Below are 24,787 nucleotides of genomic sequence, written 5' to 3' on the forward strand. Positions count from 1 at the left end.
AGCCTGCATGAAAAAAAAAAACTGGTTTCACTTTCAAACAGATGTAATTTACCTTAAATAATTATATTTCAATCTCTAAATTGAACTTTAATCACATACAGGAGGCTCTCGCAGGGTCTAGCAAGCTATTAACAGAACATTAAACAGAACTTGCAATAAAGAAAGCCTAAATAGGGCTCTCTTTACAGGAAGTGTTTATGGAAGGCTGTGCAAGTCACATGCAGGGAGGTGTGACTAGGGTTAATAAACAAAGGGATTTAACTCCTAAATGGCAGAGGATTGAGCAGTGAGGCTGCAGGGGCATGTTCTATACACCAAAACTGCTTCATTAAGTTAAAGTTGTTCAGGTGACTATAGTGTCCCTTTAATGTCACATCATGACGTTATATCGGGAATCCTCACTTTACAATGAAGGGACAGCATTGCCAAGTAACAGGGAGAGATAGTGACCACAGACTGCAAAATGTAAACAGTGGTTTGCTCACTGAAAATCAAAAAGTAGTGAACTCAAAACCTAATTGTAGTTTAAAAAGTAGTTTGAATTGCTTGGAAATAAAAGCACGTATTTCTGGGTTCCTCCACTCTCTCTGTAGGAGTTCCATAACCCTTGGAAAACTTTTACCTCGCCCCTGGTAGGTTCAGTTTCCTGAAGAACTGTTGATACTTCACTGATAAACTTTTTTATTTCTTCTGGTGGAAATCCTTCATCCACACTTGAAGCCAGACTGGAAACCTCCGGAAGGGAAGAAGATGAACATTCACCTGATGAAAGCTCAGACAGGGATGGGGATCTTTCTTGCCTTTGTTTTTTTTGTGTGTGTTTTTCCTGAATAGTAACAAATCTGCTGTCTTTTTTTTTTTTTTCGTGCATGGTATAACATCATCACTTGCGCTGCCACGACAGCAGAAGCAAGCACATATAGTTCAATATAACACAAACAACGGCATGGCAGTAAAAGCACAGCAAATTTTTTATAGTGCAAAATGGTGCATGAGCTACAGGCTATTATGTTTGAGTATCTGCGATAAAAAAAGGTGTAGTATAGCCTGTTGTGTTGCCTTCTTGGCCCATTGCCTCAGATGAGAAAGTAAGTTGGCTTAGGTTTTGTAGTGTATAGGCAGTGTGGGCCGTATGCCTCTTGGCCTGGTAGGGGTAAGGGCAGTGTGAGCCTACGCGCTTAAGAGGCTAACACCCATAAGGTGACACGTTGGTACTGATGTGAGGTCATAGGGTGGGGGGGGGGGGGGGTGTTAAGAGGTGTTACCCTTGAGCCAGTGGATGGGGGAAATTATGTCAGCCGACATTGTATCTAATGCGAGGGTTCAATCAAAGAGGTTGTAAAAACAATATTATAACTGTGGAACATATAACTGAAACATATAACTATTGTCAGCCTATCAAAGTTAGAACGGTAGCAGTCTGGTGAAGTACTGAGATTGAATTAGTTCATCAGGGGATGGCTGCTGAGGCAGGGTTGCCCCGCTTAGCTGCTGGCACAAACGGGAGAGTCTTAGCCGGGTTCCAGGTGTGCGGCTGCGGCTTGGTCGTTGGCAGTGCACCTTCTGGTGTCACGGTCAGTCCCAGCTGTTATAGTGCGTCCTTGATTTCCGAGGGCTCCTGGACCTTGAGTTTGCCAGATTCCTGGGGGATCAACAGGCATTTTGGGGTGCCCCATTTATAGGGTATGTGGTGTCGGATCAGTTCCGTCGTCAGCGGTTTTAGGGATCTTCGCCAGTCCAACGTTGCTCTGGACAGGTCTGGGTAGAACAGTAACATGTGCCCTTCGAATTCGTATGGTGATTTATTCTGCAGTGCTGTTAGAAATGCTTGCCTATCCGGACCATTCTGAAATCGTATGATGGCATCCCTGTTCACCTCAGTGGAACGTGATGAAGGCGCTGGGAGTCTGAAGCATCCCTCCAGGGCCATCATTTTGGCCTGCTTGGCTGAAAAGAGGTGTGTGAGTAGTCTCCTGACTAGGTGGGGAATTTCTGCCGTGTCGATTTGCTCTGGGATGCCCCTTATTTTAACATTTTTCCACCTCCTACGGTCTTCCATCGCCGCCAAGCGGCTCTGCGTCTGGGCTTGTTCACAACGTATCTCGTTGAGCTCGAGCTCCATATTATTGAGGCGGACCTCGTGGGTGGCCGTGGTTGTCTCTCGCGTTGTGGAGGCGTCTCGACACTCCGCTAATCTCCTCTTTGAAGGAGTTAATATCAGTAGCTATATTACGGCGGAGGTCGTCCGACAGGGCGTTCAAGGTTCCCTCTGTCACCGGTGAACCTTCTGACCGTTTTGCAGGTAAGACAGCGCTCGGTCTGCTAGCTGTAGTGGCCAGTTCATCTAGATCTGGGAGGGAGTAGGACAACCCGTCGGAGAGAGGCGCCATGACAGGCTTCACCGCGCCTTGCGGCCTTCTCAGGAGTTCCCCGATGTCGGCGGAAATTGGAAGTTTATCCGCTTTGTATTTTTTGGATTTTCGTCCCATCGTTATTGGAGACCGGTCCTCTCGCTGGGCAGGTAAAGGTAGCTGGAAAGGTAGTTATACAGGCTGTGTTGTTAGAAATGGCCCGGAGCTCTTTCGTTATGCGTCCGGACGGTATGGCAGCTGGCTCCGCCCCCCTCTGCTGTCTTTTTTAATGGTATCTTTAAATGACTCGAAGGTCTCTGAAAAATTATCCTGAAACCAGCACAGGAATGAGGAAGTTTCTTTTTGCTGGATGTTTCCAGCAATTCCATGGAGCACTGATTACAGGTTTTTTTTTTTTTTTACAACATCCTAAACAACACAAGTACTTTGATTTGCTCGTGGCCTTTTTAGGTATAGGAGCTGACATGTTACCTTTTTCAGCTTTATCCAGTGAATTACGACTGTACATATTCGGTCATTTCCATAATACGGCAGGAAGGAGAAGACATGGGAGCATCAGCTCAGGAGTAGCTGTAGTGCAGGAAGCTGTTCCTTCTAACAGCTGTAGGAACAGCCCCTCTAGTACGGGTGGGGTTGAAAGGATAAGGAAGGCTAGACAGGTTGTGGTGGTAGGGGACTCTATTTTTAAGAGAATAGATAGGGTAATCTCCCACTCTGATCATCTCAACTGGACAATTTGCTGTCTCCCAGGTGCTCGGGTCCGGCACGTTGCCGACAGAGTGGAGGGATTATTGGGAGGTGCTGGGAATGACCCAGCTGTTATGGTCCATATTGGTACAAATGACAAAGTCATACAGATCTATTTCCTTTCTAAACTTATTAAAATGATCACAAGGTTAAAAAAAATAGTGTTGAGTTGAAGTTGAAGTCAAAAACAAACAAAGATTGTCCCTTCAAAGGTCAATTCGCCTCTGTGGCCAGGTTTACTGTCTTGTAGTGTAACCCTAACTTACTTTGAATAGCTGACAATTCACACTTTACCAAATAACCCTGACAGGTTACACTGAAGCTAAAAAAATTGGAAAAGAAAAAAAAAAATCTTCAAAACCATTTTATATTCACCACAATTCCGTATGTAGTGACTAGCCCTGATATTAAAACACACTACAGCCATCACACAGCCTCTTCCTTCCTGTAACACTGCACCGTGTAGCTCCACACTATGCACTAAGTAAATTGCACGAATAGCAGCTATGAGTGTGAAGCCGATATATAAACAGACACCGAATAAATAATATGTAAAGCTCTCACAGCAGCGTTTCCCAGTGTTTTCTATCTACTTCATCTCCAGGAGCGATGAATCCAATTCAAACTGGTTCCTGACAGTCCCCCAGAATCCTCTCTGGCAGGGTCGCCTCCTACTGACGTCATGCCCCCCCATCACTGTCGCTGTTATGCGTTTCACCGCGGAACGCAGCGCCCGCGTCCAACGACGCTGCACGCCAACACTGTGGGAGGTGCTGGCGGCCATCTTGGCCGGTCTCTCTTCGTGTGCTGTGCACGTTGCTTCGGTGGGGAGGAACGAATCAGAGATCCCGCCGAGTACCGGAGCGGTGGAGGCTTCCGTTTTACCTTCCGTGTCGCTCCTGGAGCGGTGTTAGACTCCCCGGCGAAGCATCGTTTGGCGGTGAGTTCCCTGCGGAGCCAGGTTCCAGCCGGGTCTGGGATCACTGCTGGCTCTTGGCCCAAACCGATGGCAGTGCGTCACCCACGGGGTATGGGGGGGAGGAAGGGGGACCGGCACACCGCCAGCTAGCTAACACACAGTTACCGTCATGGAGGGGGAGCAGCCTGCACCGTGCTATCCGCTCTGTGTCTGCTGCTCCATTCATTATCACCGCCAAACACTGCGGGGCCGGGGGTATAGAATGTGTATGTATAGGGGGATCTACTAAATGGAATGCCCATAGACTATAATGGGACAGAATGGAATGCCCGTAAAGTATAGTGGAAACAAAATATTTGAAATATATATATACAGTATATATATGTGTGTGTGTAGTGCTGGTGGTTTACAGTCTAGCTCTGTGGCTATCCTTTGTACAGGGGTGTATTTCCTTTGCAATTCAACATTCTTTGCCAGTAACAGCTGTGGGGCCAACTCTGGACAGCGTCTAAGGTGGAGTAGGGAAGGCAAATAAATTCCCCTACCTGCATTTGCTTTTTTTATGGGAATAGTTTGCCGGTTATTCCTTGTGTGCTTGACTGGCAGAGGTGCATAGAGATTGTAATTGGCTAACAGCTGGAGAGCTGCTGATTGCATACCCTGATCTAGAGTTTACCCAGTGTATTTACTAGTGCAGGCATAGGCAACCTTCGGCACTCCAGATGTTTTCGACTACCACTCCCATGATGCTTTGTCAGCATTATGGGTGATGTAGTTCACATCTGGAGTGCCGAAGGTTGCCTATCCCTGTGCTAGTGCATGCTTTAACCCCTTAAGGACACATGACGTGTGACATGTCATGATTCCCTTTTATTCCAGAAGTTTGGTCCTTAAGGGGTTAAACTAATATATCTTCTATTGTTCATGTGAAGACTGGGAATCCATATATTTATAGACTGTCTGCAAGCTGTTTCTAATCTATTTTTGAGTTGCACATATATTTTCATGGTAAAAGTGCACATTAGCGTACTTTTTTATTTTTTACCATTCCATCCTTTATTTTTTTTTATGGCTACTTGATGTAAATCCTTAATAGAATGTACTATTAAGAATGAATATCTGATTGACTATTTAAAATAAAATCAACGTTGTGCGTTGCTCAGAATCGTAAATAACCTACACGTGAACAAAATGGTAAATAAAATATGCTAAAATACACTTTTACCATATTCGTAACTCATTAAGTGTTGGAGGTATTTGCTATGACTTATGCACTTTTGCTAAATGCGTTAAAATCCGATCTCTTTTTTTTCGAAGTAGGAGCTCATACTGAGTTTTAGCACATATTCAAAAACCATAGTGCACACCATAGATTAGATGTTTTGTCTAGAACAGTAATGACTATCCATGGCATTCCAGATGTTTGTTTGAGGAGCATCATAGGAAATGTTAACAAGCATCAGTGTTGCCAAACGTACCCAAGTAAACCACTGGTTAAAGTACCACTGAAGTCCACTATGCCACTTGATCTCAATGAAGTGGCCTAGCTGCAGTGGTTATGTCCTTGTGAAACTGCAATGTTTACATTCAGGCTTCCCCAAACTCCTGTCCTCCAGATGTTGCTGAACTACAACTTCCATGATTCTCAGCCTACCTATTTATTTCATAGAATCATGGGAGTTGTAGTTCAGCAACATCTGGAGGGCCGGAGTTTGGGGAAGCCTGCGCTACAGGCTTAAAGCCTCCTATAGTGGCTGTAAAATTCGTCACGTGATGTGGTAGCCCCCATAGGAAATGTTGATTCGTGTGTAATGAGGTTAAATTCTGTAATGTGCAGCCATCAATGGTGAAACTCTGCACATACAGACTCCAGGCCCAATGATCACTTCAAAGCTGAAGTGGGGGTCATTATTATTATCTATATAGCACCATCAGATTCCGTAGCGCTGCACAATGGTGGGCTATCAGACATGTAATTGTAACTAGACATCTGGACGTACAGGAACTGAGAGGTGGAGGGCCCTGCTCAATTAGCTTACATTCTAGAGGGAGTTGGGGTATAGTGAAACAAAGGGTAAAAGTAGGGGTACGAAGTAGGTTGTTAGAAAAGTATTCACTGAGGGCTTAGTACCATATATAAATTTTTTGTGCTGAAAAACCCCAACTCTGCTTATACTCGAGTCAATTGTCTGTACTATGGCAATTTACATTGCCATAATACAGACTGGGGGCTGTGGGGGCTGCAGAGCGTTTACTTACCTCTCCTCCGCGCCGGTCAGTTCAGCACCTCTGTCAGCTCCCAGTGTAAGTCTCGCGAGAGCCGCGGGGTCATAGTGCGGCCGCGAGACTTACACTGTGAGCTGGCAGAGGGAGCTGCACGGACCGGCGTGGAGGAGGGAGGGAGCTGACAGGAGCTGCAGGAGAGGTAAGTGCTTCCTGCCAGCCCCCCTCCTACACAGTGCCCATCCACTGGACCACCAGGGAGTGAGAGCCCCCCTCCCTGCCATGTATCAAGCAGGGAGGGGGGACGAAAAAAAAATAAATAATAATAAAAAATATTAAAATAATTAAAAAAAAATAATTGCCCACCCCCCCCACCAAGGCTATGCAACACTCATACACACACACATACACTGCACTCATACACACACACATACACTGCACTCATACACACACATACACTGCACACATACACTGCACTCATACACACACACACACACACTGCACTCATACACACACACTGCACTCATACACACACACTGCACTCATACACACACACTGCACTCATACACACACACTGCACTCATACACACACTGCACTCATACACACACACACTGCACTCATACACACACACACTGCACTCATACACACACACACTGCACTCATACACACACACACTGCACTCATACACACACACACTGCACTCATACACACACACACTGCACTCATACACACACACACTGCACTCATACACACACACACTGCACTCATACACACACACACTGCACTCATACACACTGCACTCATACACACACACACTGCACTCATACACACACACACTGCACTCATACACACACACACTGCACTCATACACACACACACACTGCACTCATACACACACACACACTGCACTCATACACACACACACACTGCACTCATACACACACACACACTGCACTCATACACACACACACACTGCACTCATACACACACACACACTGCACTCATACACACACACACACTGCACTCATACACACACACACACTGCATTCATTATATACACACACTGTAAATAAATATTCAATTAATATAATTTTTATAGGATCTAATTTTATTTAGAAATTTACCAGTAGCTGCTGCATTTCCCACCCTAGTCTTATACTCGAGTCAATAAGTTTTCCCATTTTTTTGGGGTAAAATTAGGGGCCTTGGCTTATATTCGGGTCGGCTTATACTCGAGTATATACGGTAGGTAATTTTGACAGTTGCAGGAGAGGAATCATGGGGGGTGGGGGATAAAAACCTGCTAAAGGTTTAATTGATAGCTTTCTTTAAGAAGTGTGTTTTCGATGATTGTTTTGAATGAATTGAGACTGGGTGAAAGTCTTACGGAGGGAGTTCCACAGAAGAGGTGCAGCCCTGGAAAAATCTTGGAGGCGAGCATTAGAGGTCTGAGTACGGACAGAGGTTATACGTAGGTCTTTAGCAGAGGGTAGGGGCCTCGACGGGACATACTTGTTTATTAGGGAGTATAGGTAGGTTGGAGCAGCATTATGTAGGGACTTGTAAGCAAGCACCAGAATTTTAAATTGAGCCCTTGGTTCTTAGAATCCATCAGCCCTGGTTGTCAAGCTCTGTCTAGATTAATAATGCCATACACTATAAATACGAATACTGTTTCTGGCAGGATCACAGCACCATCATCACCATGACTGAAGTTCATATTTCTGATTTAGCATACCAACTTTGGGCATTATTACACTGGCTGAGAGCTTTACCTGATATTTCGCAACCAATGAGTAATCTTCAACATTGACATGCAATGCCATAAGTCCACTTTAGCTTTGCAAAGCAGACCTGGTAAATGTCAAACTGGTCATGAATACCAAAAAAGCACAATTTTTTTTTTTCCGAAGTTGTGTTCATTTTATGGATCTGAAAAGGTAGACAACACATAAGGATCTACCACTTTCTATAATGCTTTTAATATCTATGGTGTTCTTTTCTTGCTGTTGACATATCTTAAAAATGCACTCTAAGCATTACATTTCATTGTATATCCTAAAGAGCTGATAGACTAAAACCACTGGTGTAATAGTGTAGTTGCTGCATCTCCAACCATACAACATAAAAGGGTGAGAACTAAGAGTGCTGTGTGTGTTTAGTCAAACTCAAAAATTACAGTGCAGGTTGCTCCATCCCTCCATGATGGAATGTCTGGGTAGCTATGTGCAGGGCCTTCCCTCACATACCCTATGGGTTTTGCACTCCCGCCATTTTTCTTTTAAGAAAGGCAATGTTTAATGTTGCTAGAAGAAATGTATAGCATGTATGCATTAAGACCACTACACTAAGACTAAGATATAGTGGATTTTGGTGCTTGGTGTCACTTGTAAGATGTGTTTTTGGTTGAGTCCCTTTAAATTTGTAGGTAAATATAAAAGCCATATATGCATTTTTTCCTATGCCCAGTGTGTCTCTAATCCAAACTGTGGCTGCCCTTTGTTTTGTCTTTGTCCTTAAATGTGTTGGGCCTCCTATTGTCATTACAAACTACAACATGAATATGAAGCATACAGAATAATGGTGACTGTGCATTTCTTTCCAAACACTACTAGGAATAGCTTACATTTGTTTATCACTCTTTTCTTAAGGGCTTGTATTTTAATTTACAGAAACCTGCTGAAACTACATTTACCAAAATGGCAGACAAGCTTACAAGAATAGCTATTGTAAATCATGACAAATGCAAGCCAAAGAAATGTCGGCAAGAATGCAAGAAGAGTTGCCCGGTTGTACGAATGGGTAAGCCACTGCAATAACAGACTTTTTTTTACCTGTTGATTTTTTTTGTTTGGTTTAACAAAAGAAAAACAAAAAAATAATCAAGTGATGCATGTCCCTTTTAAGAAAAAAGTGGCACATCGCTACAGTCATGAAATCGTTTAAGTGTATTCATTAAAAGATATGCTTGCCTTATATTGCCATCTTGAGCCTTTTCTCCACTTACATTTCCTATGATTCTTATGTAATCTCAGGAAGGCTTCTTAATGTGGCAATGCCAGTTTTTCTTCACCTTTATTTCCCTTTAGCCCATGTATGTTTATTATACTCCTGCCCCCCACCTTGCCCTTTTTTCCTCATTTAATTCCTTTTTTTTTTTGCCCTTCACTTGGAGTTTCCATATAATCTTGCAAGACACAGCCACGTACATTATACTTTCTTTCCTCTTTGCATCGATAATAAATCTCCGTTTGCCAGCCCTACAGTTCACCTGAGCCCCACGAGTTAGGGGAGACTTCATAGACTCTAGTCAAACACCGGGCCAACAAAACAAGTCGGTGTCCATGTCCGCTAAGGCATGCAGTCAGTTTAACAAAATATGCAATACCTAACTGGACAGGGGCATTCAGTTTAAAATATCTGGTTGTACAGATGGCAGAATTGGCATGCTATACAATGCTTGTGGTTGTTGGCCAATGCATAACCATTAAATGTAGCAGACTGCCCTTTGAATTAGCATGCATGACGTCCTAATCACAGGATAATTTTGAGAGACAGATAAGTAAATCAACCAAAGCCATTTAACTGATGGAATGTTAGTAAATTACATTGGTTACAGTGCAAATGTTTCTAAGCTATATCCTTTACCAAAAATCGTGCACAAAAAAGTGTTCCCTATTTTTTTTTTTTTTTTTTTTTATGTAATAAAAAGGGCAAATTCTAATAAACTAAAAGCAGTGGCAACATGAGAGTAATAAGTTAAATACATATAAAGAGCTGTGAAGTGTCAGTGTCATTTTAAACAAACTGAGGAAGTGAGTACGTGATAAAAGCAATGTGACGTTAAATTTGGCAAAGTGAGTAAACTCTTAAGATGAGTCTTAATTATTTTCAAGTATGAACTATTTGTTTGATAGCTTGTGTAAATGGGGAGGAGGGGACTCGTGCAAAAAGGAGCTAGTGGAGGCAGGGTGCAGCACCCAGCAGACCCCAGGCAAAAAGTAAAACATGTCTAAAATGGTTTGAATACTTGAGGGCAAAAGGGCACCATAAGCAAAAGAGATCCACTGGAGTTTTAACTGTACACTTGTCATTATGTAATTTTTGGGGAAAAGACACCACAGCCTTATCTACCTTCATGGGAGTATCAAACTCTGGTATGACACTGTCAAAAGAATAAATCATAACCTTATTTTTTTCTTTCATGTCAGGGAAACTTTGCATAGAAGTTACTCCACAAAGTAAGATTGTATGGATTTCTGAAACACTGTGCATTGGTTGCGGTATCTGTATTAAGGTAAGGATCTAACAATCTGTGTTTGCTGTGGCATTAAATGTATATTGTCTCCTGCTGAGCTGCAGAAGCCAGATGCTGATTCCGCCAGCCATTAATTGACTCGGAATGTAAGTCTTTGCCAGTACTCTGCCAATAAAGAATGTAAGTCTTTGAGCGTTCTCTGCCAATAAATACATTCTGTGCATAGAAATAACGTCCAGCCCTTAACTTGGTTCCGAGAAGGATGATGGCACCCCTGTGAAGCTGCAACTGCAGTCTCCAGTCGCCATGAACATGTCAAATCATTGAAGTGATCACGGTGCTTGGAGTAACCTTTTAAACAAGCAATGAATGCATAATGTGATAGACAGATTGTATTGGTAAAATCTTTCACAGTTGAGTCATTTCACTGATTAGCTCAATGATGGTGTGGGGTAGTCATTTTAGAAGGATATGAAAGGGCTACTAAAGACAATCAGACCATTTAATCTCAATAAAGTGGTCTGGCTACAGTGGTTCTTCGTTTTAACCCTTTAATTTAAAAAAATTGCTGTTTAGAACACACTGAAATGTTTACATTAAAACGTGAAGCACTCCTGACAGCCAATAGAGGCTCTTCCGCTGTTGCACCCAAATTACATTTACATTTTAAGTGTAAATTTTGTTCCCCTTCTTCTAAATATATTAGTCTCCACAAGGAAAGCTGCAGTAATAGCACTCAATCTATATTTATGGTTTTATGGTATGTGGTGGTTATATACATTATATTTTTGCTGTGCTTTTCTGTATGCATGAAATGCAAATATTTCTCGTTGCAGAAATGTCCTTTTGGAGCGTTGTCCATTGTGAACTTGCCGAGTAATCTTGAGAAAGAAACTACACATAGATACTGTGCCAATGCATTTAAGCTTCACCGGTGAGCAGTGGGTGCAAATTAAATTAATCTCCACCCCCATCCCCTTCTTCTTCCTCACTAACTTAGCAGATTGTAAACATATATAGCCAAGAGCAAATCAGCAGCGATTTAGCAGGTGTTAATTTATCAACTTTCATCAAAGTATGTTTTTTTTTTTTATCCAATTGTGCTGTCCCTAGTGTCTACCTGAGGTTTTTTATCCATATTCTACAGTTTACAAAGAATGCTGCAGAAGGCTGCAGTGGACAGTAGTTGTGAGGGTCAAAACAATGTTAATGGAGGACAAAAGAAAACCTTAACTAGTTCAAGCTGATCGTGGCCAAATAATTATTTATAACAGTGTTATGTAAGCAGTCATATCTAAGTGCATATGTAGAGCCATACTAAAAGCCAACCATCCTACCAAATTGCTGTTTGATAGGATTGTAATCTTTGCTAGAAATTGGTTGTGATTTGTTTTAGAAATCTTGTTAAAATTCTATTTTAGCACATCTATACTTAAATGGTAGGTTTTTTTTCTGTCATATTTTTTAGATATTGAAACTTTGATTTTACTTCCTATCTCCTCTTTATTGCTGTTAAGACTACTCTTTAACTCTTATACCTTAGAATACAATCCTAAATGACACTCATTGTTAGGAACACTCTGTAACAGGGACACACTTACAAAACCCCTTAAGACTATCTCAAGAGCTCACTAGGCTCCCAACGAAGGGCATATGCAGACCAGGGCCAAAACCAAACTGGGTTCACTATAATCCGAGCTAAGGCGTCACTGTCTTTATAATGTACAACTGACTACCCAAGACTACTCACATAAGTACTCAACAGAAAAACATTCATTACTCTTCACACACTTTGGCACATAACCGGACTTGTATTACACTACTGTTTAATTCCCCCCTTATTTCTTACAAAATGTGCAACGTTATTCATGCCAACAAATGTCTTTCTATTTATAATGCATGACTAGCAACAGCTGTTGTGGCATTGTGAGCCATTATGTAATGTATTTTCTATGCACCAAAATTAAAGTTTGTTTTTTTGTGTGTTTTTTTTAAGACTACTCTTTAGAAGCAATACACCACAAATGTGTATATAATTGAGCCAAATGTAAAGGCTCATATCCATTAAAGTTTTTGTGTAACTCGGCTACTGCAAAGTGAAAAGGAAGATTTCAAGACACATGTAAACCTGTGTGAATGTTTAGCAAACAAGAAGTCTAGAATCTAGGGCTCAAAATTGCAAGTTCTTGGAGAGTCCATGACATGCTTATAAGTGGTGAATTTTTTTGAATTTTATAACGGGCTGGATTTTCACTTTCCAATGGGTAGTAGAGAGTGGAAATTTTTAAATTTGCTATAATCTTTTATCCAACACCTGTTTGTGATCCACCCAGGCTAAAATGTGTTTGTTTCCATGTAGATTGCCTACTCCTCGTCCTGGAGAAGTACTTGGGTTGGTTGGCACCAATGGTATTGGGAAATCAACCGCGTTGAAGATTTTGGCTGGAAAGCAAAAGCCAAACCTTGGAAAGTACGATGTAAGTAGCTCTGCTTGTTTTATTATGATACTGGGCACAACACATTTTATATAGTCGCCTTGTCTTGTTTTGGTATTGTAGTTCAGTATGTCCTTTGACAATTCATCATCATGATTGTTTGTACGCTCTGGGACACACTCTGAATGTAATTGTACATATTTGGTCTTCATAAAAGCCTATCCATCAATAACATTGATAACAATAAATGAAACGTACTTTGAATCACAAACTAGGCAAGAGTCTGCAATGCTGGTCTGTCCTTGCAAAAGCTATTAAGGTGCTTAAATGTATAAAAAGGGTTTCGATTCACATGCACCAGATATCATTTTGCCACTTTACAAATGAATGGTTAGACCCATCTTTGAACACGCGGTGCAATTCTGTTCACCAAGTTTAAAAAAGGATATTGCATAGCTAGAAATAGTGCAGAGGGGACTGCAAAGTTAGGAAGGTGAATGGAACACATTAGTTATGAGGAAAGTCTATAAACACTGGGTTTGTTTTCATTTGAAATTATATACAAACACACTCCTTCACTCAAACACCAATACTAATGATACTTGTACATATGCATTTAAAAGTGAACATTACATCCAAACGCACCCCTGCAATCAAATGAAAACATTAAATACAAAGTTTGGGAACCACTGTGCTAACTTGTTCATTAGTAGGAATATATAGTAGACAGGTTCCCTTTTGAGGCTTAGTTTGAAATGGCTGCAATTGGGGGGGAGAGGTGTCTTTTTTTGGATCAACAGCATAAAAGAACAGCCAGTGTTAAACTTGATAGACTTTGAACAATTTGTTAAAAATTATGGGAGCTGAATTATGCATTATGCTTTGCAAGATGTCTGGGAAAGAATTGGGAAGTGTAACATAGGCAAAGTGTCCATGGAGTACAAACAGTTTCTGTTATCTCTCAAATGAATGAATTCCAGGGTTTTAGGTTAGGTTACTACCTACCTGAAAACTTGTACTTTAAATTAAAATGATAATCAAGAAAAATAGGCATGTCATGCGTCCAGAGTCCATATAGTGAGCCTGAGTTTCAGCTTTTCTGTCAGATTGCTTTAATGTCATGGCTAGATAAACAGCGCACTTGAGCTCTCCAGAGTGGAGTGGATAATTGTGTTTTTCTTCTGAATTTAGGGATTAGCCAAATGCACCCCTAGAAAGTGCAAATAAAAAATTATTTTTAATGGAAAACAAATCACAATTTATGTTGTCTAAAAATGTCATGTCGTATGCTCTTCCATAAAGGATCCACCTGATTGGCAAGAAATATTGACCTACTTCAGAGGATCTGAGTTGCAAAATTACTTCACCAAGATTTTGGAAGATGATTTAAAGGCTATCATTAAACCTCAGTATGTGGACCAAATCCCAAAAGCAGCGAAGGTCAGTATGTTGAATGTCACTGCACACTTTTTCATTATTTATTTATTTATTCTTATATTTAACCATCCCTTTCCATAAACCATGTAAAGTCTATACTAAAGAATCTTTACTTGTGAATTTAAAGAACATGGCTGGGAATTTCTGCATTTTCTGTGGTTACTTTTAATTATACTGGTTTATTGCAACCATTTGAGCAGGTTGCAATTAACCAGCATAATTGCTTGTGGGCAGCCCTAAAAAAAAAAAATGTATTCCTTTCAAAAAGATTCAAATAAATCCAAAAAAGTATCCACACTCTTTTCTTGAAATTTTAGAAAACGTGTTTGCAGATTCTTGTAGGAGCGAACATTTAGAATATACTGTATTGAATAAACTAAAGGGGATATGCTCATATAATTAGAATAATTTTAATGACATGAATTTAACTGTTTAACAGACATATGTGGGTTTTTTGGGGGTTTTTTATTTTTTTTGCAATTTCGATAAAAATGTATTACATTCATTTTGTACATTTTTAATTGTTTGAATTTACTTTCACAGGGCCCAGTAGGAACTATCTTGGATAGAAAGGATGAAACGAGAACCCAGACAAAAATATGCGAACAGCTTGGTGCGTAAATGTAGAATTTTTTTAAAATCCTGTATCAAAATTATTTGTCATTTTTCTCTCTGGGTGTGGGTTTTGTGGTTTGTTTTGTTGCTGTAAGTATGCTGTTTCATAGGTTTCATAGAATTTTCTGTACCTAGTCTAACTGCATAAAATGTCTCAATCATTTTTTAAAAGCTTTACAGCTCGGAGACTAAACACCCTAGGTCAGTGACCTCAAAGGAAGAATTTCACATGCTTCAAGTGTGCAAGTGTTCCATTACCACGTTTATGTAAAAATCTATAAATCATGCTTATTTACATACAAAATTTTAATTTTCTTTTACCCTTGGCTCTAAAGTAGCTGCATTGATAAAATGTTGGCATTTGTAAGTTTAGCTTTTCAAAGACAGGTGTGTTTTGTTTTTGTTTTTTACACAAACTAATACCTCACCACTATTACTTCACGGGCAATTTGTGCATCTGCATGAACCCCTGTTGGAATCAGTGGTAAGAAGGCTTCAGCTGGTAGAGCACCTAGCAAAGTGGGTAGATATTTGTTTAATATCTGAATGTCATAGAGGAGCAATTCAAAAACGGTTTTCTCTCTCCTTACTTCTGACTGCTGAAGTTCTACAATAATTGTACAATTATCACCTTGTTCTGCTATTCTGTTCCATTTAATTAACCCCTTAAGGACCAAACTTCTGGAATAAAAGGGAATCATGACGTCACACATGTCATGTGTCCTTAAGGGGTTAAAGGACCACTATAGGCAGGCGGAACACTTCAGCTTAATGAAGTGGTCTGGGTGCCAGGTCCCCCTATTTCCAACCCTGCAGCTGTAAACCTAGTAATTTCAGAGAAGCTGCTATGTTTACATTGAGGGTGAATCCAAAACCCTCCTTCCTGCACCAAGACTTCAGCCACGCATTGACCTCTCTAATCTCCTGCTGCCTTTCCACTGTGGCGCATGGCACAGGTAATCTCTCAGGGTGATTTTCCTTGTTCATTCAATCTAGTTTGTTTTTGGCTATGTGTGCATACTTGAGGAATTTGCACATAGCCCCTAAAACTTATAGTAGCCATGTAACTGAAATGAAATGCTTGTTGCAGATCTGACACATCTGAGAGACCGAAATGTGGAGGACCTTTCTGGTGGAGAGTTGCAACGATTTGCTTGTGCGGTTGTATGTATCCAGAAAGCTGATATGTAAGAACATATTATTTTTTCATTTGACTAATACGAGAACCTTTTGTTTGCATGTAGTGCTGCCCAAAAGCTTACTAGAATTGGTATATTAAAAAGCTATGATAAAACTTATATTGCTTTGCCTTGGGGAATATTTGTACTGCTTGCTCCTGAAAATAATTAGGTCTCTATTTTGTTTTGCATTCTTCCTATGGAAATCATGTATTTAATTGTATCATCCTACAGTGGTCTAATTTTTCCTTCCTTAACAGCTTCATGTTTGATGAACCATCTAGTTACTTAGATGTGAAGCAACGCCTGAAGGCAGCCATTACCATTCGATCTCTTATTGATCCAGATCGGTAAGAAAAAATACTTTTAATTTTCTTGTATTGTTTTAATTTGTACACATATGATCGATCAGCAATAGAATTATCTCTAGAACAAGGCTGGATTTTAAATGCACTACTGTACGGTTAACTGCTCATCAGTAGAGTTCAGGTTTTATATTTGGAATACACTCATGAAGGGGAAAAAAGGGTTAAATTGGTTCTCAGCTTAGCCCACCTATGCAGTGTCACCAATAACGTTTAACAAAATGGGTGACAGCGGTTCCCAAACTGTGTGCTGTTTCAGGCATACAGGGGTGATGTGAAATGCCCCATCGGGTGGCCCATTCACTTAGGGCCTTCTAATTGACTTTCACAGTTTCCTGGGTCCTGACCGGGCCCCTGTGATATTGGCAGGCTCAGAGGAAATGACAGTATGTGGAGGGAGCAAAAGACTTATTATAACATGTATGTGTTTGCTAGATTGTGTGTATCTGTTTCAAGGTGTATGTACAAACACATTCCTGCAGAAACACAAATTTTACATACATACACACTCAAACTCCAACACTATGCACAAATGTACACCAGCGTTTAAAAGCGAACATTACATCCAGACACACAAAACGCAAACATTACATACAAACACACCCCTTGTTTAAAACACAAACATTATATACGATCACCCCTTCATTTAAACACTATGCATTATGCTATAGCGCCAGAATATGCCGCAGTGCTGTACAGATTTACAATCTAGAACTTTGTTTTGACTTTTACTCACAATTTTTTCTTAAATTCACCTGCTTTTTGCAGGTAAACATACAGGAATCCAGAATGTTTGCCCACTGGCAGGACTAGCAAATGTGGGAGAATAATAAAATATACATGTACAGAATAATATAAATAAGTTTCCATCATTGTGATCTGGATTTCAGCTGTTCGGTTGCATCTGGGCAGGATGAAATTCAGTAACTATATTCCAAGCAATTTTTAGGCAGGTACTCCCCACATTTTACTGGATTATTTTTGCTGATCCGGGCTAGAGGCCTTTTTTCCTTGACATGATATTGTCTATAGTAGTGTAATAAGACTTGGCCCTATGCTTTTTTTTTTTTTTTTTTTTTTTTTTTTTTTTGTATTGTATGTTAAATTATTATTTTTTGCTTTTCAGTTACATCATTGTTGTGGAGCACGATTTGAGTGTGCTGGATTACCTTTCAGACTTCATTTGCTGCCTGTATGGTGTGCCAAGTGCTTATGGTGTTGTTACCATGCCTTTCAGTGTCCGAGAAGGTATGGTACTTTCTGTAATAGAACATATGTGTGCAATATTACAACCCATCTTGAAACCAGCAGTTTGTCAAGCAATAATACATATGTTTTGCATAAAAATATTTTTACAAAAATGGTCTCTGGATGTGCAGGTTTCTGGGTTTTTTTTCCTTGTGGTTGCAAGTGTTATCCTGCCACCACCTATAGCCTTTTTCTACTTTATTCAATTCTTTAGAGAGTTTTCACTCAAGTGGAAATCATAAGGTTATTAACTACATGCAAAGTTTGCATGAGCTGCTTAGCTCAGTGTAGGCATCCAGCTCTTCTGATGAAGGTTATGATTCCACAGGATGAGATGAGTAGGGGAACCAGGTAAGTTGTTAAATCATTCTAAAACAGTTGGACAAATTACTTTGGGATGCTGTCAAGTCACTTCTTGTACCTGAAGCCATTTTTTTTTTTTCAGATGGTTTAAAAAATGTTAGGTGCCATTAAAGGACCACTATAGTGCCAGGAAAACATGCTTGTTTTCCTGGCACTATAGTGCCCTGAGGGTGCCTCCGGGCTCTAGGGGGTGGGAGGGGTTAAACTTGCCTCTTTCTCCAGCGCCGGGCGGGGGGGGACTCTCCTCCTCCTCCTCGGCTGAATGCAAGCCGCGCACGCATTCAGCCAGTCCATAGGAAAACCTTCACAATGCTTTCCTATGGACGCTGGCGTCTTCTCACTGTGAAAATCACAGTAAGAAGCACCTCTAGCGGCTGTCAATGAGCCAGCCACTAGAGGCTGGATTAACCCTATTATAAACATAGCAGTTTATCTGAAACTGCTATGTTTATAGAAAAAAGGGTTAAACCTAGCTGGACCTGGCACCCAGACCACTTCATTAAGCTGAAGTGGTCTGGGTGCCTATAGTGGTCCTTTAATAGTTACTGCAAGACGTTCAACATTTTGTTTCACAGTGGATCTATTTCTATGTTGCAAGAAAGTGCAAATGTGGTAAAGTGCCACAGTAAATAAACCATTAGATTGCTGCATAAAGACAGAATCGCCTTTGACAATTCACAATAAAAACGCCAAAAAAAACACGATTGCTTTTGGCCCATTTAAGTGCAGAAAAAATGTGTACACACAAAGTGCAGATGTGTGCAAAATGTTACCTTAAAATGTAGGAGATTTAGCACTTGGACTGTAAAAAAAAAAAAAAAACAACTTTCTTCTCATGCTATATGCTACCATATGGAAACTTAAATCTCCTACATTTTAAGGTAACATTTTTACACATCTGCACTTTGTGTGTACACATTTTTTCTGCACTTTATTGTTCCAAAGACAATTGTTTTTATATGTTTTTTGTATGAGGATCTATTTCTATTGAAATTGTCAGCAGTTGGATATATTCTAGAAAAACACATTTCTTCAAGAAAACAATCAAGTCACATTTTAATTGAAGAAGGTTGTTCATATAATTTGTATTTGTAATGTTTGTGAAAGTTGTATGCATTTTGGTGTTTATGTTCCTAACTCTATTAATTTTCCATCAGGCATAAACATTTTCTTGGATGGATACGTTCCAACAGAAAACTTACGATTCAGAGATACATCTCTGGTTTTTAAAGTGGCTGAAACAGCAAATGAAGAGGAAATAAAAAAGATGTGCATGTATAAATATCCCTCCATGAAAAAGAAGATGGGTGACTTTAAGCTTGCCATCATAGCTGGGGAGTTCACAGATTCTGAAATCATGGTCATGTTGGGCGAAAATGGTTGGTATTCTATAATATACATTTCTTAGTTATAGATTGTGTACAGAGACATTAATATAGGTAATTCCATTAAAAAAAAAAAGGGTTGGGCACACCAGAGCTCATAAACTAGCAGATTTATTGGGACAAAATGTGCAGAACAACGTTTCAACCCAACAGTGGGTTCAAAAATTAGTCTTTATCAAGCTTGAGGCATTGCTATGTATATTGTGTCTTAATCAATGTATTTATTAGCTCTGGTGTGCTCTAACCTTTTTTTTCCCTTTTGTCTAATGTACTGGGATAGTGCTGGCCTCTGATTTGATTTTGCACCCAGTTGTCCGCTCAGCTGGAGGAATGCAGTTTCTGTTTATTAATGATTAATGCAAGTAGAGTATCTACAGTCCTTTTTCCTGCCAGTCCAACCATTACACAATGGAAGAACTGAATTAATTAACATCTTATAAATAGTTATATAAATGTCCATTATTAAAATTAAAAATATATATGTTGACAAATATTGCATACAAATGTGTTAAATATTCTAGCAGTAAAAGTCATCATTGTACTTTTTAGTTCTGCAACCTCATACTGGCGCACATTGGAGAGAAGTAAGATTTAATCACCGTGATCAAGACTAAATGCACAGTATAGTCTTTGGTTAAAATGTTAGTGGTTGTAGTCGCACTCTGTGTTAGCGTTAAACTAATATAGTGAGCCTGTTTTCACTGTCTGCATCTTACTCGCCGTGTTATGAGGACTGTTGGATTTCTTGGGGTGTCCCATGCTAGCTGCAAGTCTCCGATTATTTGGATATTCACCCTATTAAATCCAGAGCTCAGTGGTTAGCCACACCCCATGATGTACTTTTTAGATTCATACTTGAATTCATGCCGGAATCTAATTTTTCTTTTGAAACATCTACAGTTCTACAATCGTGCAGTTTTTTGGTTTCATTATATAGTGTGTTATCTTAACTAGAACATGTGCGTTAGATTTCTCATCTGTGTATTACTTCGGAACTTTAAACAGTGTAAATCGTTTGTTTTTCTGCAGCATGTGAGCTTTGTTTTAATTTATTTCAACAGGAACTGGAAAGACCACATTTATCCGAATGCTTGCTGGAAGGCTGAAACCAGATGAAGGAGGTAAAGATCAAATAATTTTTTTACTAATTGTAAATAAAACCTGGTTTGTAGTAATTATTTTTATATGTACCATACCATAGATCATCAGAATGTATACTCAGTCAAGTAAGATTACAGTGAAGTCCAGCAAGTGTTTTCTTGCCCCCAAATTAGAGCCCCAACTAGCAATACTAAGCAATCCTACTCGGACTGTGTGTTATCCAGTAACAATCATTACACAGCTTCCCTTTATTACCTAGCAGTGAAGTATTACATCACTGGGCTTGCAGTAGACACCAAGGATTTGTTCCCCACCCACCTGCAAAGCTCAGCTCATGTGAGTCATGGGTCGTACAATATAAAAATGTGAGGAAGTGGCGATCGTGAGGTGGAGAGATATAAGTAAACAAAATGTTACTATATTGTCTTCCTCTAAATATCATATCATATCTGCCACTTCTCATGTAGATGAATATATCAAGTGATAAGGAAAAACAAGAGATGTGCATTTAACACACACTGACCATACAACACATATAAGCCTGAATTACCATACTGTGTGTGTGTGTTATAGAGAGAGCTCTCACTGTAACTCAACACAAATACACCCTTTTATTCATACAAACTGGTCTTACAGAAAATCTTTTTTTTTTTTTTTAGCTGCAAATCAAATTCTTGTAAATTTATGCCCAAACTTTACCTGTGTAGTCAGACAGATGTGTTCATATGGGAGTAAGTCAACAGGAATTTGGTTTGTTCAACACAGCTGAAACACAGCTGAAAAGAATTTGTGCTTAAGTCTGAAGTACACCTCTGCCTTCACACATGTGCTCTTAACGAAGTATGAATACAAAAGTCATAATGCTGTTTCTATATGTTTGTGCTGACAACAAGTAGGTTAGAGTTTGAAATGTTGAGCCCTGATCTTAACCATGCATCTGTATATTAAAGGGGTATATAGCAAGGCATTATTCTAAAGTGAATACATTTTGGAAATGTTATCCTGTCCTTTCTTTAATTTGAGTCCACTATAACACAAGTTTCCTTCCTTTTCATAGGCGATGTCCCAGTTCTTAATGTGAGCTACAAACCACAGAAGATCAGCCCCAAATCAACAGTAAGTTTTGGTGATTTTTCATGGCACCCAATTTTTCTGTAATATGTATGGATACATCTTGAATGCATTATTAATGTAATATACCTTTCTGTTTGATTAGGGCAGTGTTCGTCAGCTGCTTCATGAAAAAATCAGAGATGCCTATACCCACCCGCAGTTTGTTACTGATGTGATGAAACCAATGCAGATTGAAAATATTATTGATCAAGAGGTGCAGACATTGTCTGGTGGTGAACTTCAACGTGTTGCCTTGGCTTTGTGTCTAGGTAAACCTGCAGATGTCTACCTAATTGACGAACCTTCAGCATACCTGGATTCTGAACAGCGTCTCATGGCAGCTAGAGTCATAAAACGGTAATTAGATAAGTTTAACGTGCTGCCTGAATAATATGATATGTTATCGTTCAGTTGTTAAATGCGTTCTCTCATAACAGATTCATACTACATGCAAAGAAGACTGCCTTTATTGTGGAGCACGATTTTATTATGGCCACCTACCTTGCTGATCGTGTCATTGTGTTCGACGGTATCCCTTCCAAAGATACTTTAGCAAACAGGTGAGGTTCTATACATTATTATTTGTAAATTCATCTATCTGTATAGCGATATCACATAGTCAAATTACTCTCAAACCACCGTTGAGCTAAATAAATTCTCTATAACTGAAAACCAAGATTTTGAATGGTGTAGCAGTGTTGAATTTATTTTCTTTCCCTAGCCCTCAGACCCTTTTGGCTGGTATGAACAAATTTTTGTCTCAGCTGGAAATCACATTTAGGAGAGATCCCAACAACTACAGACCTAGAATAAACAAAATGAATTCCATCAAGGTAAGAATGTTTCTCACTTGTCCGCTTTGATTGTAGTTAAATTTGTTAGGAATACATGTGTGTATTACGAATGCTGTAGTGTCTTGCTTACTACGTAGGTATCCACATTCCTGTTAAAACTAAATGGTCACTGAATTGAGAAAGTGATCTGGGTGCCTTTAGGGGTCCTTTAATTTTCCTAAAAGCGATGCACATTGGTCTCTTTGAAATATTTATGTTTGAGTGAATAGGAACGATTTAACCCCTTAAGGACTGTGGGCGTGCTATGACTCCTTGGGGACCCGGTTCTAAACGTCGGCGGGCGGCATAGCACATCCCCCTGGCCATGTGATCGCAAGGACCAGGGGGAGTGCCTGGAATGACAGGTAGTCCCCCTGCTGCCTGGAATAAAGTTAAATAAAGTTTAAACACAGTTTTTAAAATGAAATAATATATACTTAGATCATATATATATATATATATATATGCCGCCCGCCACTGTTTGTGATGAGAACAAACAGCGGGGGACATATATTCAAATTCCAAGTTTTGTTTACGTTTTATTTTGATTTTTGGCTCGGTCCTTAAGGGGTTAAAGATAAATGTCAGTTTTTGTTTGTTGGGTTTTTTAAATCATTGCTTTTATGGTACTTTATGTGCTCAACATTGCTTGTTGCATGTGCACTTTACAAATATTCTCCTGAAACTGTGAAAAGTGTTTTATAGAGTTGCCTCTATACATTTATTTACCTGGTTGACCACTTTTCTTGTCTTCCCCCATTAGGACGTGGATCAGAAGAAGAGTGGAAATTACTTTTTCTTGGATGACTAAACACCAATCCAAACATCAATTCTTAACATAAAGCCTCTTGTGTGAAACTTTATGCTGTTTCACAGAATTCACCTAAATTGAACTAGAATCTGTCAGAGTACCACTGTTTAGTGTACATATTCCAAATGCAGCCTAGTGGTTGTACATGGGGAGAATATATCCATTCCACATTCCTGCACTATTCTGAAACAAAAGTATAAATTTGTATGGGTTAACAACTTGTATAAGTTATTTATCATCCTATATGCTGACAAATATCCACCAATTTTAGACACTTGAAATTTATTTCTTGACAATATGGTTTATAAAACTGCTACCATTGAGTTCAATCTTGTTTTAAAGAGGGATTTAACCCAAGAAGAGGTTTTGAAAAATAAATATCCACCTCAAATTGACTGGTCCTGAGTTTGTTTGCATAACACACCTATTCCTATAGAAGTTTCATAAAAACACATGCTTCTATTATTCTATATATGGTGTTGCGTGTGATTGTCATCATTCTGAGTAAACATCCTTTTGATCTATTTTAAAAGATACAAAATAAAATTATGTACAATTTGCTTTTTGTCTACAGGTAGTGAACAAGGTCCACTTTAAAATCTTTATCTATTTAGTGTGTTAGCCAGCTCATTATAACGATATGTAATTCTAGCCTGCTGTATTCACAGACTACATGCAGTCTCATCCATTGCAGACGCCAATGATTTTAGTTTATACCTGCCATAAAATATTTTTTGAAGCTTAAATGTAAATAAAATTTAATGTATGCACTTGATCTCAATTTGATAAATGATACATTGATACAATTTTGTCACAGGTTCTAAACCCATCCATGAATATTGTAAAGCACTGTGGAATTAGTTGGAGCTATATAAATAATCAACACATATATAAATGTGTACACACACACACACTTTTTTGGGTGTGTGTTCTGGTGTACACTCTAGAACAGGTATAGGCAACCTTCAGCACTCCAGATGAGGACTACATCCCCAATAAGGCTCTTACACACATAATGCTAGCCAAAGCATCATGGGATGTGTAGTCCAGAACATCTGCAGTGCCGAAGGTTGCCTATGCCTGCTCTAGAAAAAGGAGAGGTCAACCTAGCATAGAAGCTATTAAAAATGTAGTCCTTATTTGAACATGTATACTTACAAAATAAGAGCATAATAATAAAAAGATAATTTGGTGAATAGCACACTATTAGACCCCTTGCTATTTTGGTAGCCTATATCCTCTTTAGCTTATTGTTTATTAAAGGTTCAGTTGCTAAATGAAATTTAGCCACAATCCATAAGTAAAATCTATCCCATAGAAGGGCAGACATAGACAGGATAACAAAATGGCTGCACCCAGATATTGAGATCCTGTACATGAAAG

The 24,787-nt window shown here is 39.5% G+C and overlaps 2 protein-coding genes across 2 annotated transcripts in view; one reads left to right on the plus strand and one right to left on the minus strand.

Moving 5' to 3' along the window:
- The window catches only part of ANAPC10 (anaphase promoting complex subunit 10), an 86,972-nt gene extending 83,180 nt beyond the window's left edge, over positions 1-3,792 (minus strand). Inside the window, exon 1 of the mRNA XM_063458475.1 lies at positions 3,684-3,792. The gene's annotated coding sequence lies outside the window, so the exon portion shown is untranslated. The remainder of the gene's footprint in view (positions 1-3,683) is intronic.
- Positions 3,793-3,884: 92 nt separating this feature from the next.
- Positions 3,885-23,799, plus strand: ABCE1 (ATP binding cassette subfamily E member 1). The gene is made up of 17 exons (XM_063458474.1): positions 3,885-4,059; positions 8,935-9,064; positions 10,474-10,559; positions 11,357-11,454; positions 12,880-12,997; positions 14,258-14,395; positions 14,936-15,005; positions 16,098-16,194; positions 16,446-16,535; positions 17,677-17,798; positions 19,319-19,540; positions 20,608-20,667; positions 21,705-21,763; positions 21,864-22,117; positions 22,198-22,320; positions 22,482-22,593; positions 23,357-23,799. The coding sequence occupies exons 2-17, from the start codon at positions 8,962-8,964 to the stop codon at positions 23,402-23,404; spliced, it is 1,800 nt and encodes a 599-aa protein (XP_063314544.1). The 5' UTR covers positions 3,885-4,059; positions 8,935-8,961; the 3' UTR covers positions 23,405-23,799.
- Positions 23,800-24,787: the final 988 nt, after the last annotated feature.

Source organism: Pelobates fuscus, chromosome 6 (assembly GCF_036172605.1).
Source record: "Pelobates fuscus isolate aPelFus1 chromosome 6, aPelFus1.pri, whole genome shotgun sequence".
Lineage (NCBI taxonomy): Eukaryota > Metazoa > Chordata > Amphibia > Anura > Pelobatidae > Pelobates > Pelobates fuscus.